The 18,851-nt window shown below is 36.6% G+C and overlaps 1 protein-coding gene and 1 long non-coding RNA gene across 51 annotated transcripts in view; one reads left to right on the plus strand and one right to left on the minus strand.

Annotated features, from left to right (window-relative positions):
- TRDN (triadin) overlaps nt 1-18,851 on the plus strand; it is a 414,935-nt gene that overhangs the window by 179,157 nt on the left and 216,927 nt on the right. For all 50 annotated transcript variants that reach the window (XM_086317033.1, XM_086317034.1, XM_086317035.1 and 47 more), the window contains one exon: nt 11,993-12,070. In XM_086317033.1, coding sequence (XP_086173159.1) covers nt 11,993-12,070 — 78 coding nt within the window. The remainder of the gene's footprint in view (nt 1-11,992; nt 12,071-18,851) is intronic.
- LOC147365726 (uncharacterized) overlaps nt 1-18,851 on the minus strand; it is a 49,239-nt gene that overhangs the window by 15,054 nt on the left and 15,334 nt on the right. The window lies entirely within an intron of this gene.

Raw genomic sequence — 18,851 nt, forward strand, 5'->3', positions numbered from 1 at the left:
TGACTCTTTGCAACCCAATGGACTGTGGCACGCCAGGCTTCCCTGTCCATCACCAACTCCCAGTTGGTTAAACTCATGCCCATTTCATCCTCTGTCATCCCCTTCTCCTCCCACCTTCAATCTTTTCCAGCATCAGGATCTTTTCCAATGAGTCCATTCTTCACATCAGGTGGCCAAAGTATTGGAGTTTCAGCTTCAGCATCAGTCCTTCCAATGAATATTCAGGACTGATTTCCAGGGACTCTCAAGAATCTTCTCCAACACCGCAGTTCAAAAGCATCAACTCTTTGGTGCTCAGCTTTCTTTGTAGTCCAGTTTTCACATCCATACATGACTACTGGAAAACCATGGCTTGGACTAGATTGACCTTTATTGGTAAAGTGGTGTCTTTGCTTTTTATATGTTGGTCATAGCTTTTCTTCCAAGGAGCAAGCGGTCTTTTAATGTCATGGCTGCAGTTACCATCTGCAGTGATTTGGGAGCCCCAGAAAATAAAGTCTCTCACTGTTTCCATGGTTTTCCCATCTATTTGTCATGAAGTGATGGGACCAGATGCCACGATCTTTGTCTTTTGAATGTTGAGTTTTAAGCCAGCTTTTCCACTCTCCTCTTTCACTTTTGTCAAGAGGTTCTTTGGTTTCTTTTCACTTTCTGCTATAAGGGTGGTATCATCTATGTATCTGAGGTTATTGATACTTCTCCTGGCAATTTTGATCCCAGCTTGTGCTTCATTCAGCCTGCTGTTTTGCATGATGACTCTGCATATAAGTTAAATAACAGGGTGACAATATAAACTCCTTTCCCAATTTGGAACCAGTCTGTTGTTCCATGTCCGGTTCTAACTGTTGCTTCTTGACCTGCATACAGATTTCTCAGGAGGCAGGTAAGATGGTCTGGTATTTTCATCTCTTGAAGAAATTTCCACAGTTTGCTGTGACCCACACAGTGAAAGGCTTTGGCATAGTCAATAAAGCAGAAGTAGACGTTTTTCTGGAACTCACTTGCTTTTTCAATAACCCAAAGGCTGTTGGCAATTTGATCTCTGGTTTCTCTGACTTTTCTAAATCCAGATTGAACATCTGAAAGTTCACGGTTCACATAGTTTTGAAGCCTGGCTTGCAGAATTTTGAGCGTTAACTTTGCTAGCGTGTGAGATGAGTCCAATTGTGCAGTAGTTTGAACATTCTTTGGCGTTGCCCTTCTTTGGGATTGGAATTAAAACTGATCTTTTCCAGTCCTGTGGCCACTGCTGAGTTTTCCGAATTTGCTGGCATATTAAGTGCAGCACTTTCACAGCACTTTCGCATTTCACTACAACTTGCTGCTGAACAACTGTCAATTGCAGAATGTTGGATCCCACCAAAAAAGATACCCCACAACCAAGGGCAAAGAAGAAGCCCCAGCAAGACCGTAGCAGGGGTGAAATTGCATTTAGAATCAAGCTGCATACCCACCAGAGATGCTCAAATGGTTCAAACAAACTGTGCACACCAGGACCCAGAGACCCCACAGAGACTGAACCAGAATTGTGTTTGAGTGTCTCCTGTGGAGGTACAGGTCAGCAGTGGACTGCCGCAAGGGCAGGGGCTCTGGGTGCAGCAGACTTGGGTATGGCATAAGCCCTCTTGGAGGAGGTCACCATTAACCCCACCACAGAGCCATCGGAACTTACACAGGACTGGGGAAACAGACTCTTGGAGGGCACAAACAGAACCTTGTGTGCACCAGGACCCAGGAGAAAGGAGGAGTGACCCCACAAGAGACTGATGCAGGCTTGCCTGGGAGTGTCCAGGAGTCTCTGCTGGAGGCGTGGGTCAATGGTGGACTGCTGCAGGGTTGGGGGCACTGGGTGCAGCAGTGTGTGCATGGGACCTATTGGAGGAGGTCACCATTATCTTTATAACCTCCACCTCAGGTCAAACAACAGGGAGGGAACACAGCCCTGCCCATCAACAGAAAACTGGATTAAAGATTTACTGAGCACAGCCCTGCCCATCAGATCAAGACCCTTTCTCTCTCAGTCAGTCTCTCCCATCAGGAAGCGTCCATCAGCCTCTTATCCTTCTCCATCAGAGGGCAGACAGAATGAAAACCACAATCATAGAAAACCAAACTGCTCACATGGACCACAAGCTTGTCTAACTCAGCGAAACTATGAGCCTTGCCACGTAGGGCCCACCCAAGTTGAACGGGCCATGGTGGAGAGTTCGGACAAAACGTGATGCACCGAAGAAAGGAATGGCAAACCACTTCAGTATTCTTGCCTTGAGAACCCCATAAACAGTGTGAAAATGTTCCCTTGATATCTAATTTTCTTGAAGAGATCTCGAGTCTTTCCCATTCTATTGCTTTCCTCTATTTCTTTGCATGGATCACTGAGGAAGGCTTTCTTATCTCTCCTTGCTATTCTTTGGAACTCTGCATTCCTATCGGTATATCTTTCCTTTCCTCCTTTGCCTTTAGCTTCTCTTCTTTTCTCAGCTATTTGTAAGGCCTCCTCAGACAACCATTTTGTCTTTTTGCGTTTCTTTTTCTTGGGGATGGTCTATGATATATTAAATGTACTCATTTTTAGGGGGGTTTCCCTGGTGGCTCAGTGGTAAGGAATCTGCCTGCAGCTCAGGAAACTTGCAGGAGATGCGGGTTTGATCTGTGGGTCATGAAGATTCTCTAGAATAGAAAGTGGCAGCCTCCTCCAGTATTCTTGTCTGGGAAATCCCATGGATAGAGGAGCCTGACTACAGTCTACGGGGTGGCAAAAGAGTCAGACACAACTGAGCAACAAAACAACAACAATGTATTCAGGGATATGCCATCTTATAATGACCAGGTTGGTAAACAGCAGCCTTATTAGAACTGATACTTCTATTTTAGTAGCAATGATCAGTTAAACTAAATGAATAATAGCTCATCACTTATTCGTAAGTTAGCATGTGCCAGGAGGAGGGCCATGCCTAGAGAGGTAAATAAAACTTGAGATTTTTAACTCAAAATTTTATTGAAATTTTGTAATTTTTCTTAAAAATGATCCCTTTTTAATTCTATTGAATTATACCTTAAAGTTTTAAACATAAATATAATATTTTAAGCATTTGTCATATTTGAAAAAATTGATTTCCAATAAAATAAATCGCTGTTATATTTCTATCCCTCAACTCCTTAGAGAATAGGCAACTCCATTTTGATAAAGTATGTTTGACATTGGAGAGCAGCATTTCAGAGACCTAATTTGAATTAATTATAACTTTGAAAATTGAATTGACATAACTGATGGTCAAAAGCATGCACTATTTGTATTTCAAATCATCTTCAAATGAAACAAGAATTAACATATCCATTACAAATACCATTATGCCGTAATATAGGATACTGCACTTAAGATCTATTTTTTCTTAGTTATTATGAGTATCATTGGCTATAGAATTCTAAAGCCTAACAAAACAGCATTTGTACTGAGTTGAAATTGTTTACCATTATTCTAGATTTCATCATTTATTTTATTTGTTCCTTGTGCCTCATTGCTCTCTCTAAAATAAATGCAGACAGACAACATTCTGCTGTGAAGAACACTGAGTTGAGAATCTGCATTCATGTATCATACTTATGTGTCACTTAGGTCAAGGTAGCAAGTTGTTTAGCTTCTTTGAATTTCAGGGTTCTCAGTAAATTCTTAAGTTTCTTCTGGTACTAATATTCTTTTCGGGTTACATGTGTAGGTGTGTAATTCTTTGGGCTTGAAGCATACCACAATGGGTAATTTACATAGTCTTTGCACTTTAGGGTAACTGTAGATTCAGAATATATTGGATGTGTTATATCTTGATTGGGCTAATGAAGCTAGTTTTCTTTATCTTTGACCTTTAAGCTCAATTTTTCCCACTAATGGATAAAACTGTTAAAGTTTCACTTTCATGGAAAGATTGGTACTCATAAATAAATTGGTAAAAGTTCTGACAGAAAGAAAATGAATACTTTGGCCTGGAACTGTAAATAACTGAAAAATAGAAAGCAAAAAATAAATTTTATCACGTGTTTTGTTGGAAGTATTCTGTACTCTGCTGAGATCTAAAAATACTGTAATTTGGTTTGTTCATATTCAAACACTCTAGAAACAGTGTAACAGAATAGCATGTAGTAACATTCATTTATTCACTTACTCATGTGCTCATTTTCTCTTGTAGGTATTCATTTCTCTTTACTAAATATGTATGCATATTCCAGACTCTGTTCTCAAGTTGCTCATAGTCAAATGAGGATTAAAAACAGAAACAATAGCAATAACAAAAAATCCCAGCACAGACTTGTAAATAAACAAATGCATTGAGAATCAGAAGATAAGTGTACACTGGCTATTCTGAGAACATAAGAGTTGTGAAGGGTGTGGCTGGAAGGGAATCAAGGAAGAGATTAAAGGCATTTCACTGGATGACTCCAAGGCGAGTAGGGTAATTGTATCCTAAGTACATGAGATAGTTTTTATTTTTGTAAATTGAGACTGCACTCTATCTAATATGCCTCATATTCTCTTTTCATATCAGCTCTGACCTTTGTACTAAAAGAAAAATTTACAGTTCATATTACCTATTTGTCTATTTTTTCCATCTTTACTGTCTGCCTATTGCCTCATCTTATGTATAAATATGATTTGCTCTGGTGTTGACAGAGATATAATTTGGATAGCTAGAAGGAAATATTTAAGAAAAATGAAGAAATAGTAATTCTGCAAGTTTTGAAAACCTCCAAGTTGACAGTCTATCTAGAATTGTCAAAATGAGATCAGGGACCAAGATGGGTACTTGAGGTCAATTTAATATCTAATTAATGTTAAGTAGAATATGATCGTGAAGAAAACTATGAGACTTTTAATCTTAGGAAGTGAATCTTTAAAGATCTTATAAGAGTTATTAGTCATTTATGACAATGGGTAAAATAATTGTCATTTATCTTGACCTTCCAAATAAATATTCAATAAATAGAAAAATAAAAAGGAAGTGAAAAATGTTTATCTTAAATGCTTTTGAGGTATAACCTTGGTTAGGCCACTTTTCCTTCTAGAGACTACTTTTGTCCACCTGAAACATTAGGGTGTTGAAATAACTGATTTCAAAGATCTCTTCCATACCCTAAAACTCTATGATTGTGATTCCATGCATCTATTTTTATTAAATCCTGGATATCAGGTATTCTGTCATAATCAAGGTGTAAGAATAAATGAAACAATGATATGATCTTGAATCAATCTCATTTCCTTTTTCAGTTGGCTTTTCCATGGTAGAATTATTTCTAACTTATAAATTGGAGATGAAGACGAAAACACACTAATATTACCTTTATCATTTTTAATCAAAGGAATTATGAAATATGTATTTGACTTCTATTCCTTGCTTTCCATCAAAGCAAATATGCAAATATGTAATAGCACATGGAAATATTAGGGAAACTTTTTATCAGGATGCAAAGAAACCTTTCGAGTAGAAACATTTTGGCCTGGAGGATGCTCTTTGATCTAAGTAGTTGAAGCTTTTGGTTTTTTAAACACCCATACAGTAGGGTTGCATTACCAAATTATACTAAATAAACCATTTGCTTAAAAGTTTTCTAAAATCATGAAAAAATATCTTGAAAATTAATTACCAATATGCTGTACTTTTAGAATAAGCCAACAAAGCAGCTATGACTTATACTTCAATGTCTTCTATATAAATCCTTTGGCAAAATGGAAAACTATATAATTCAAGTGACAACAATGACTAAGCAATTAGTCCATAAATAGCATCTGGCTAAGTAAATAGGAAATTTCCTGCCCTTATCTGAATATTTCTCATTTGTTCCCAGATGCTCAAGCCAAATTGTCAGTCATCTTTGATTTCTTTCCTGCACTTACCATATCAAACTCATTTAAAAAAATCCTACTGAGTCTGTATAAAAATGCACTCTGAATCCATCCATTTATCTACAGTTTCTAAGTTTTTCATTGACCATATCTTTAAAAATTCCATCTATTATTCTAAATAGCACTCCTTATTACTCTTCCTTGATACATTTTTAATAAGATGCTTATTTTCATTTTACTTATTTAGTTGATATTTTTTCTCTCTGCCCAGTAGAATCTCAGCTCTGTGAAACAGGTGATTTTCTCTATATTGGTACTGCTGTAACTCCATGTCCTAAGAAAGTGCCTAGAACTAAATAGGCACTCAGGTATATTTTTTGCAGGAACAACTACATCTCTACTGCAAAACCTAGACCAGGCTCATGTCATCTCTCACCTGGGTTTTTTTCAACAGTTTCCAACTGATCTGCGGCTGCTTCTTATATCTTTTCCTTTGCAAACATTATTTTTGTTCACACAACAGCCAGTGAGTTTTTAAAACCCTATGTGTCATACTAAAACACTTCAAAAGTTTACCATTACCCATAGAACATATCCAGACTCACAAGAGCAGCCCAGAATGCTCTGATATGAGCCTATCGCTGCTCTCCAGCACCAGTGACCTTTAAGCAATCCAGGCTGTTCCTAGCATAGGCATTTTAACTTGCCTTTCCCTGCCAGGAATCCTTTCATCCGGCCTCTCCTGAGGTTTACTCTTTTGTATTCAAGTCAGAACTTGTGTCTCCCGTTTGGAGACAGAGACCCTTGATACATTGTGCAGTTGTCCTGCAGTCTGTGTACTTACACAAAGGCCCCCTGCTCTTCCTTCATCTCAAGATTTGGACTGGCGTGGCAAGTGACCCGACCAGTTGGGAAGAGCTGCTTCTTAATTTTGCACTAAGCCAGTCCTCCTCCTCCAACCATACCACCATGGACAGCACACACACAGAAAGGAGCCAATTTGAGCAAAGCGTCATAGGTTAGTGGAGTTCTGCTCAGTGCTAACCCAGTTCTTCCTTTTCCAACCCATTTAATGTCATCTCTTTCTCACAATCATTGTCTGCCTCACCACTCTGTTTTGATGTCCCTCCATTGCTGAGATCTGAAATTATCAGTCTTGCTTGTTTGTCACCTATCTCCCTTCATCTTTAATGTAAACTTTATAACAACACAGCCCTTCCCTCTCTTCCCTGTGGTCCCTCACTGATTTTATTTGTACTGCTATGCCCAGGAACCCTCACAACAACCCAGCTGGAAGAGACATTACTGTTCTTGTTTCACCCTGAAACATTCTTAACATCTGAGTCCTCAGTTAAGTGATAATTGCCTGTTTACACGTATCCTTCACAAGATCAAGTACAAGGGATGCAAAGTTATATATGTAGAAATTAGCAATACACAAGTGGGAGTTATAAAGATGCCTATGACTGAAGTAAAAACCTTGGATCTGTCCACCTCATACAAACTCTTGAGTTTCAGATTCCTTATTCTTCATTTCATAGGCAAATTCACCAAGTCTGGGATTATTGTATGAGTGATATCTTAATTTTTTTAATAAGTAGGGTGGAAAAGGGAAGAGTTACTGACACTCTAAACACCTCTGCTCCATTCCTTCCATTTTAGAGGTAGTCCAAAAGGACAAGGCAGAGAAAGGAACCCTCAGTAAAGAAACTTGAAGGTCAACTTGTCCCTATTTTAATAAAGACACTAGCACAATTACTATATGTCTCAGCCTAAAATATAAACCATATTTTCATTTAATTTTAATATTTGTTCAATTCTAAACTTTGAAAATATTATTCTATATGTTATAAAAAATAGTCTAGGAACCTTGTGCCAGCAAATAAAAGCAATACTATTGCTTTAACACACTTGGCAATAGTTTTCTTATTAATTTCAAATTTTCCCATTTTATGTTCATCATAGATCCCCAGGTGGCTCAGGGGTAAAAAATCCGCCTGCCAATGCAGGAGACACAAGCTCGATCCCTTGGTTGGAAAGATCTCCTGGAGAAGGCAGGAGATGGCAATGCCCTGCAGTTTTCTTGCTTGGGAAATCCCATAAACAGAGGAGCCTGGCAGGCTCCAGGGTTGCAGAAGGGTCGGACACGACTTAGTCACCTAGCAAACAATGACAGTAGATGCACAAATGCTTTAAATACTATTGACAGAATGCATTGGGATAGGTGTTTGTAATTAATCACAGTTTATACTTTCTCAAGATGTAAATGAATTTTAACTCAGTGGTCATTTACAAGAGTGACACTCCCTCTGTCATGAGATCTATCACTTCATTGTTTGCGGCGCAGGAGGCCTTTCAAAGTCTGTAGTCTCCTGGATGTACTGGGTACCTCCTTGAAAATGCAATGGGGGCCCAAGGGAAAAAAAAATAACTATCGAGCAATAGAGTAAAAAATATCCTCAATATTTGTTTCAAGATTTAGGAGGTAGACTTTAGTTATCTAGAGATGGTTTAGAACTAGGAAATCTCCTTTGATTAAAAAACTAGGTAAATCAAGCTTCAGTATTGTGAATTGCTTTTTCCTTCACATTACCTGAATTCTGCTCATAGCCTCCTTCTTGATTTGAGATTCTGAGTAATTCATTATTTCTAGTAAAGTAAAGAAAACATCAGTAACTTAGATCATTAGGAGGAATGCATACTATATGTCATCCCCAGTGGAATTAGACTAAACCGAAAGCAATCATATTGACTTGAGTGAGAAAAAACTCAGAACAATAAAATATTGGCAGCTTACAAACATGAGATTCAGGTATTATGGAAATAAGCCAGTCAAAATCACTCACGGAACAAAAATAAAGCCAATTCACTGTGTTTGAATGTCAGAGGGATTTTCAGGTAATAGCTTGTAAAATGAAGGGCACCTTTAGAGATCCAATGTAAATTTCAACAACGTAAATTCTTCCTTTAGAGAGTAACAATCCTCACAAATTCCAAAGAAACATATTCCTAATAAAATGATAAGCCTCTCTCCTGTAAATGAGTTCTGCTATTTCTGTGATGTTTAATTTTATCTGTTATTATGTCTTTGTTGTCTTACTTCAAAAGTCTGTTTCAAGTCCTCTTATGTAATTAGGTGGGATATAAATTGTAAATATATTGTAGGAGAAAGAATATTTTGAGTATTTACTATGTGTTAGATGTTTCATTTCTTAATCCTCACAACAGCTGACAAAAACTCTCCTCATTTTAGAAAGGCCATGAAGCTTGGATACTTCATGACATTTTCAAATTCACACAGATTATAGGCAGTGGAGCTGAAACTCCCATATTTATTTGATTCCAATCATGTAGGCTTTATAATAAACAGCTTGCTTTCATTATAAAATTATATTAATATATCCATAAATTATTATATAGATATAATTTTATATTCATTCATATAGAAAAAATAGTCTGTAATTTCAGTAGCATTTTCTGACATTATTTGAACATAAAAGAGGCCTTTTCTGTTCTGTTCTGGTACTGGTAAGTCAGTACCAGAGAGTCAGGTGTCATTCTCAAGTATGACATGCCTGATTTATTTTGGTGACCCTTAACAAAACAAAAACTTGCCCTGAGCTAATAATTCCCCTGCCAGAGCTACCTAGCTCTGTCACTCTAGAGGCAAAAAAAAAAAAAACTGTTTTTTTTTTTTTTCTTCTGTTGGTGATACTTCCCTACTGAGTCCACTGTCTCACCATCATGTGGTTGTCCATTTTAGAGAGTATGATATTGTTTATTATAGTTGTAGAGAATTTCTGATATAAACTGCTCTTTGTACTTTATGTTACAGAAATACCTGTTTGATTGTTCTAATAGTTCTATGTATCTTGGCATCCAGGCTTTTTTTTTTTTTCACTAGATAATCACTGTCTGCTATCCCTCCCTTTCCTCCTCCATTCTTTACTTGGGAAACTCTCTTCAGGCTTTTAAATGCAAGAATCATTCTGTGACATCTCCTCTGTGTATATTATTTCCCATCATCACACTATGTTATAATAATCTGTCTGTAAATCTGTTTTAGCCATGATATTGGGAACTTCTTACAAGCAGAGTTGGAGATTAATGTTTTTCCTGTGCTGAGATATAATAAGTGCTAAGTTAAAAAATAAAATAATGACTTCAGAGTTCCTCCAGGAAAATATACGAAGATTTTGTAGTCTAAATTATAAACTATTCCCTATGGAAAGAATTGAATACATTCAAAAATAAATTCTTAAATGGCTGATCAAAACTAAGATCATACATTACTGCTGTTCAAGGAAGTATTTGACAGCAGAGAAATCAGTTCAATTTGAACAAGCAGGATCCCTTGAAGATATTTTTGAAAGCCTTATTATTTAGAAATAATTGATTTATGGATGTTCATGGTCACTTGTATTTAAGCTTTAGTTATTTAATTGACTCCTTCCTCAGTCTAGATTCTCTATAGATTTTAAAAGCTACAAAATACCATCCTATTTTAGAAACATTTTTTCAAGGACAGCTTTCAAGCAAAATTTGGGAGAGAATACTCCCTAGTGTACATCCCTTTGGCTTACAAAGATGGTAGAAAGTCAGGGTGGAAACTCCACTCCTCTGTCTCTCTTCATCCTTACATGTGATGGACCTTTACATGTGACTATCTTTAACTGCCTTAGGTAGTCTGAGAGGAAGTTTCAGCACCTCAAGTCCACTTCTTAGGAGCTGAGCCCCTGAATCCCTGTTCACTTCAGTTTAAACTGCAAAATGAAAATTATACCTGCATTCTAAGCATCTTATGAAGATTAAATGACTTCATATGTCAAAACTGTTTGGGATCATTCTAGGCATATGTATAGTAAGCACTGTATAAATATTAGCTAGGGAAAATCAATGTGGCACAAACTCCTTTTTTAATGTGCCCACCCATCCTTACCTTTTCCTTGCTTACTGAAAAATGAAATTCCATGTTACATTCCATATTTCCATCTTTGCTTTCATTAGGAAAATAATCAGTACTAATATGGATGTATACTTTTCTAGATATATGGCATGGCCTGCATGAAAATATGCTTTGCTTCTGTGCATATGGGTGTGCTCAGTAATCCATCTGGATGGGTTTAACAGCTAAAAGTAAATCCTTCAATGAGTAGCTAGTAACCTCTTCTACTCAGCTTGAGGGCCTGGAGTTCCTCCCTTCTTTGCCACCACAGAAGGTGTTGTGTGTGCAGCTCTGGCTGCTAATCCACAATTCACCAGAGCAAACTAATTTTGACAAATTCTAAAAAAGGAAGACTTCTAGTAAGCAGGCAGGTCTGCTAGCATTCAATAATATCTAGTTGTCAGTGAAATTTTAGAAAGTGCATATATATGCCCGTGTTGATTCTTAGATTTAAAAGAGACACACAGCAGGAGTTTATGAAATGAAAATGAATGATAAAAGATTTTGCAAGCATTTCATATGGGATCATACGTTAGTTAATGTTTACAGTTCATGGCCCGGATGGTTTTGTTTAATTAAAGAAATCACTTGGGATAAGGAAGTATTGAGAACAATTGTGAGATTTTATGGTTCATAATAAGCCTAGAGATGAGGGAGGCTTTTAAGTTTCTATAAAACTGAATATATTTTCCCTGTGGCCCATTATTTACTTAACTGAGGGTCATTTATTTTAGCAGGAGAAAATGTACCTGTTCAATATCAAAAGGCCTATGAATTTTAATTTTCCTTTATTGCCTTATTATATCACTCGAGAATTTTTAGTTAAAAGAAGAAAATGGTGATTTTTCTATGTATTAGGGTTCCTCTTAGCTTCTGTGATTTCAGTTTCCATAATTTGAAGTGCATATTGAAAATAATTGCTTTATTTGAATACATGTAGGTTTTTCATTAATAAACCCCAGTAGATATATTTGACATTGTATATATATCTAAGAAAAGAAATATATTCAGAAATAACTCTGAAGATAACTGAATCTTTGTATGTATCTACTTAAAGATCTCACCTAATATCAATTTTCTTATTGCATAATAATATGAATTTATACTTTGGATTATGAATTATGCATATTGGGGACAGATCTAGCTATTCTATTTATGTATATTAAATTTATTAATAATTTTTTTCAATATCTATTCCTGCATTGTGTGCACAGGGCAGAGCCCAGCCATACCACCTCCGTTACCAACAGAACAAGCTTCCAGACCCACTCTTGCATCACCTACTCTTGAAGGCAAGTATTTTATTTTTCCAAAGATCATCTCTATTGTAGATAGAATATAGAGAAACAAAGCAAAATAGTTGTTGCAGCAACAACAAAATCCACCTTTTCTCATAGTTTTAGTATGTCTAAACTACAGTTTACTCTTCCTAAAAGTACAATTTGCTCCTATTTAGAACACCAAAAATTTCCTCCTGAGATTATACATTGGTAGCCATTGGCTTCCAGAAGGATGACCAGCTTCATACTCTGGAAATCAAGCCAGGAAGTATAGGGTCAAAGGGACAGATAATACCTTGTAATTCTTGAATTGGAAACTCAAGAAAACATTGTATGCTCATTATCAGGAATTATACACTCATGTTAGCCTATTCTCTCCTCTATACCTTATTTATATTCTGTCCCCTAAATCCACTCCCAAATAAATTTCCAATAATTAGGAGAAAATGTTGGAGATTTTCAGCTCTTCTTATGTATCCTCCAAGCCCCTCCTACAAAGATAACCCAGGCCCTATTGATAACCTCTTGTAACTTAGAAAGATGGTAGTAACTTTGTGCCTTAGGAAATAATATAGTGATTAACAGCCTGTGTTCTACAATCACACAGATCTGGGTCCAGACTCTGGTTCTGCCCTTTTCTACCTGGATGACCTTAAATGTGATACCTAAACGTTCAGACTTTTTATTAGTAAAATACTGATGCTCATAATAATAATACTACTACAAACAAGTGTTGTAAAGGTAGAATAAAACTGTAACAATTGCAAAAATTTTATTTTTGTATTTGATAGTGATGAACTTAGGGGTTTCTTTAACTTCATTGTATTAGCTTACTACAACTGTCCACAAAGAATAGTTTGTAGATCACCAGCATCAAGATCAATTGTAAAGCTCATTAAAAAAAATACATATTCCTACCACATCTTAGATCTAGTGAATCAGATTCTCTGGCAATTCAGAGAGGAAAATCTGTATTTTTAACAAACTCCTCAGTTGAGTCTTATATACATTGAATTTTAAGAGCCTTTGGCTTATGTTTATGTGTAAAAATGACTACAAATTCAAGCAGTTATTTTACACCAAACATATAAAGTTGGTAGCCTGCTTCAAATCGTTTTTAAATTTATTTTTATTTTTTTTTCATGACACCTAAAAAAAAATAAATAAATATTTTTATTTTTTAATAAAATCTGAATGCCTTGGTGAAAGATACATTGTCTAATTGACCACAGACCCAGAAATCATTTGGCTATACATTTCTATTTCAGTCAATACATTTATTTATGTTATAGTCAGTAGCCAGGGGAGGATTTCAGTAGCCGAGCAGGTAAAGTTTTCCTGAGTTTAGATTGAAATACCAGCATGTTCTATGTACTTTTATGGCCAGATTCTGACCAAATCATGCCTGTGGCTATGCTGTATTCAACTCACATTTATTTAGAATATTTTTATGTTGGCTGTGGGTATATGCATTTCTTATTCGATGTCTCAAAACCCTGTAGATATTATTATCAATGATTAACAAATTTAGACTTGGAGTTTATTTTTTTTTTAACTAGTATACAGAAGGACTTAGATTCTAGCCCTGACTTTCTAGATCTATAGCCAAGGATCTTTCCATCACATTACTATGCAGACTTTGAAGTTTGAGGATTGTAACTTAATGTTTTATGAGACATCAACAACTTTGGTAATATGAAGGCCTAACGTTTTGTGCTTCAGATTTCAGGCAGTTCTATGATAGACGTATCATCTTCTGATGTCAATCAAGGGTACCCTAGCAATGTGTATCAATATTTAAATATACACAGAGACCACATGGGGATCTTTGACAATGAAAATTCTGATTTGCTAGGTCAAGGGGAAGGCCTGAGATTCTGCATTTTCACCAAGCTCCCAAATATTGCTGCTGCTTCTTCAGTACTTCATCTGAGTAGTAAAGTCCCACCTGGTTTAGGAGGCAGGTAGAGAGCAATTGAATATTCCTAAAAATACTTTCAACTTTGTAGTAATCACCTAAATGACCTACTACTGGCCAAATGTCCTTCAGAATAACTGGAGTGGCACACATGGAAAAATTTTGATTGCTAGTTGTGTGGGGGGAAAGCAAAAGATTTCAAGCCACATACCTAAGCATTGTAGAAAGGCAAGAGAGCAGGAGAAATGCCATTGGGATTAAGGGAAAGGTTACATTATACTTGTAAATTATAACAACCTTATTATATATTGTATGCAAGATATTTTGAGTTGGTCAGCTACAAATTGAATGAATTAGCAGTTGCAAATTTCAAATAAAAATACAATCTGTAAGTCAGTACTGTATCAGTACCAATCTGAAGAAAAGAATTTGGTTATTAGAGACCATGATTTAATGAAAAGTTCATGTAAAGTCTTACTTCAAGAGTCCAAATAAGCAATACTTCTTGAATATTTAGAGAATGATACAGATATAGTCCAAGGTTTGAAACTTTTGTCTCCCATCCAACCAAGCTAAAGATACATTTATTTGGTCCACATAGGTCTTTTATTTATTAATCTTTAAATGTGATCATTTTGATAGGGTGACGGTCTCACTGCCTCCCTTGACTTTCACATCTCCTTCTCCCATCACTCATTTGGGTCCAGATTTCCTTTGTGTGTGAGACAAGTATGTGAGGACAGCTTCTTCTTGATATTATAATTTCTTAAATTCCCTATCAGCCTTAGTGTCTTAGTCTGCAAGGGCTGCCATGGCAAAATACTGCAGATTGGATGGCTTAAACAACAGAAATGTATTTTCTCGCAGTTCTGGAAACTGGGAGTCTCAGGTCAGGGTACCTGAGACTGGATTCTAGTGAGAGCCTGTTTCCTGGCTTGTATACGGTCTCCTTCTTGCTGTGTTGTCACACGGCAGAGAGCACACGCTGGTGTCTCTTCCTCTTCTTAGCAAAGAAACTTCTATTGGATCAGGACTCCACCCTTGTGATCTCATTAAAGTTTCATTTCCTGCTAAAGGCCCTGTCTCCAATCCAGTTACATGGAGGGTTAGGGCTTCAACATATAAGCTTCAGTCCATAGCAGTTGGTAACCTTTAAGTTTAGTTAATGTAAAGCAACTTGAATGTTTACCTCATATAATTTGTTCAGTTTAATAAGTTGTTTAAGTATTTATTTTTTAGCAATCAATGATTTTCCCTTTTTCATTTCTATCATATATGTCTTCCTAACACCATAAATCCCTAACTTGCATCATCTTCTATACATGCTTATAACTGATAGGAGTTAAATATTTTCAAAAATTGTTCTTAACTGAACTCAAATATAACTGAGTTTATACTGATGGTAATAAAACAACAAAAAATCACTCTTGTTTTTGGTTACTGATATATATCAATTTACCTAGCTAGTAAGAAAGAAGAAATTTATAGTCCAAAAGCAAGGGAGGGAGATCAGAGTTGTATTTCTTCTGACATTTGGACTATAATAGCTTATGTGACTTGAGATAATTAGACAAAAACAGACAAGTAACCATCTCACTGTCCAAATGTTCACAGAGCAAGAGATAGCCTGTAAATAATACTGTCACCTTTATGTTTCATCAGATTCTAATTCTACTGTTGTTGTGAGATGGACATAAATCTGGGGACTCCAATTCCCTAATCTAAGGCAGTTTCTGATAGGCATATTATTCAAATGTTTGACTCCACCTTAGCTCCTGGAAGAGGCTCATAAACCATCATGTAGCAAATGTTTTGCCTATCAGTCTGTCACTTGGAAAGGAATGTGTCATTTGTTAAATGGGAAGCTTAGGTTCTGCTATTATATTTAAAGAGAAATATTATTTGACATTTCATCCTGGAGCCCAATACAGTTTAAGTGAATAATCTAGCAATATTGTAGGATTCCAAGACTTTTGTTAGTAGTATCCACTTTTTGTCTGCAGAAAGGCAGTCTTTGCCCTGAGCATGCTGCCACTGAGCAACTTCCTAAGGAGCCCACATTATCAGGCAACGCTGAGATCATGGGCTTTGTCAGCGCTTGCAGATGTGCTGCCTGGGACTTCATTAACATAATTGATTAGGAACTAGGACATATTTAGTATTAATCAAGCTGTTTTTAGTGAGGCTGATTATGCACAGTCCTTGATGCACTATTTTAGTCTGGAACTTCCTTAGGACCAAGTTGCAAGAAAATGGTATTATGTAAAAAGGAACTTACATGTGACACTAACATATGCTCTTTGATTTGAGGAATATAGTTAAAACAGGTCAAAATGTAGGAGCTTAAACATATTTGCATTTTAATGTTTAAAAGAGGGGGGATTATATATAGACTAGATTATTAAGTTTGCTCACAAAAGATTGGAAACGATTTAGGGTTTTATCAGTAAAAATCGAAAAAAAAAGACCTTATTATGGGCAAAAGCGTTCTGCACATCCATGAAGCCCTTTAACGCTTCCTTTGTGCTTTCATACCACTTAAAGCAATGAGTTTCTCACAACACTTGCTTCTCATTCTGTGAAGTTTCTATGCACTTCTTATCTTGGGTCACTTCTCGAAGGCCCAGAAGTGTCTCTGGTCTTCCTAGAATTTCAACCTCTCCCCATACCACACACTTTGTACACCATAATGAAATTATTTTGCTTTGAATCTTCAGATGTAAAAACTAACCATATATTAAATCAGTTGTTTTCTTTGAATCCTGAAGGAAATTGCAACCCACTCCAGTATTCTTGCCTGGAGAACCTCATGGACAGAGGAGCCTGGAGGGTCCATGGGATCACAAAGAGTCGGACATGACTCATGACTGAACAACAATCAACCGTGGGATTCTCCAGGCAAGAATACTCGAGTGGGTCACCATTCCCTCTTCTAGGGGATTTTCCTGAGCCAAAGATCAAACGAGAGTCTCCTGCATTGCAGGCAGATTCTTTACCTTCTGAACTACCAGGAAAGCCCTTACCACTATATGTTTTAGAATACATTTGGCCTTTGTCCATGAAAATTAACTATAGCATCATTGAAAAGATCTTGTATAATGACAATCTCATGCAATCATTTTGGTCATTGTTGTCAATTTGCTTTTAATTATGGACATAACTTACCTGGAACTAACTTAAACAGAAAACTACGTTCAATATAGTATTAATTCTTATGATTTTTCAAACAGTGTTACATTTTGCAATGAATTAGTTTTTCTATCTACTGTGAGCTCTCATTGCTGCTGAAAGGCTTGCAAGTTCAAGCCACTGTAGTTACCCATACATTCCACAAGTGGGACAGGTCTATGTGAGTACCTCGCCTGCTTCACCAAATGGTTCCTCATTATATTAACATCACAGGTGGTTTTAAGCCTTAACATGAAAGCCCATTTATCATGTTTGTCAGAGCTGTTTTTCTTAGGAGAGATTAGTCTGACTGCTCTAGAAGAGAGTCCTCAGTGATGAAACAAAAGAGCTTCAAGCAACATTTTCCATCCCCTTCCAAGCATCAAAAAAATCTGCTTCATTAAATCTTAATATTAGTACAATTGATGGATATGATCCTGTTATTCTTTAATCACTGTTTCCACTGTGGAAGCAGTGGAAACTTTTTATTTTTTTTATTTTTTATTTTTGGGCTCCAAAATCACTGCAGATGGTGACTGCAGCCATGAAATAAAAAGACACTTGCTGTTTGGAAGAAAAGTTCTGACCAACCTAGACAGCATATTAAAAAGCAGAGACATTACTTTGCCTATAAAGGTCAATCTAGTCAAAGCTATGGTTTTTCCAGTAGTCATGTATGGATGTGAGAATTTCACTATAAAGAAAGCTGAGCACTGAAGAATTGAAGCTTTTCAACCATGGTGTTGGAGAAGATTCCTGAAAGTCCTTTGGACTGCAAGGAGATACAACCCATCCATCCTAAAGGAAATTAGTCCTGAATATTCATTAGAAGGTCTGATGCTGAAGCTGAAACTCCAATACTCTGGCCACCTGATGTGAAGAACTGACTCATTTGAAAAGACCCCGATGCTGGGAAAGATTGAAGGCAGGAGGAGAAGGGGACCACAGAGGATGAGATGGTTGGATGGTATCACCGACTCAATGGACGTGAGTTTGAGTAAACTCTGGAAATTTGTGATGGACAGGGAGGCCTGGTGTGCTGCAGTCCATGGAGTCGCAAAGAGTCAGACGTGACTGAGCGACTGAACTGAACTGATTCTTTAATTGACATTGCTGGATATTATTTTCTCTCCTCCTATTCAACACAACCCCCTCCACCACTACCAAAAATCATGTTGTATGTTCTCAGTGATCTCTGAAGAATTAAAGACTTCAATCCACATGTGATTGATTACTGGACATTTAATGTAAACTGGCCACACTGCATCTATTCTGGCAAAGATGTGGAAAGGTATATATCTTATACTTAAATTACTTTTAATATTCCATTACAGACATAATTTGCAGTAATGGAACCAAATAAAGTAAGGTGAACTACTACTATATACCCTATCTTCTTCTTGAATAAATATATAACTGGTACTAACTTAGTACTGCAGTTGTGAATAATATTATAAATGCAATCACACAAAAGTGGGCAAGAGAACTCTCAAGAGAAAGACTAAAGCCCCAGCTTCCAATTGCAGCTTTGATACTAATCTTTGACAAATGGACTGACTTTTTAGGGCCTCCATTTCTTCTACTGTCAACTGTGGAGACTGAACTTAAATAATCTCAGAGATAATTTTCTGCTTTCACACTGAGAGATCTCAAGCTTATTTTTCCAGGCTGGTGGATTGGTAGTAAGCTGTATTAAGAACAGAGTGA

The sequence above is a fragment of the Bos grunniens genome, chromosome 9 (genome assembly GCF_055505025.1).
Source record: "Bos grunniens cultivar Pamir isolate PY7600 chromosome 9, Bosgru_T2T1.0, whole genome shotgun sequence".
NCBI lineage: Eukaryota > Metazoa > Chordata > Mammalia > Artiodactyla > Bovidae > Bos > Bos grunniens.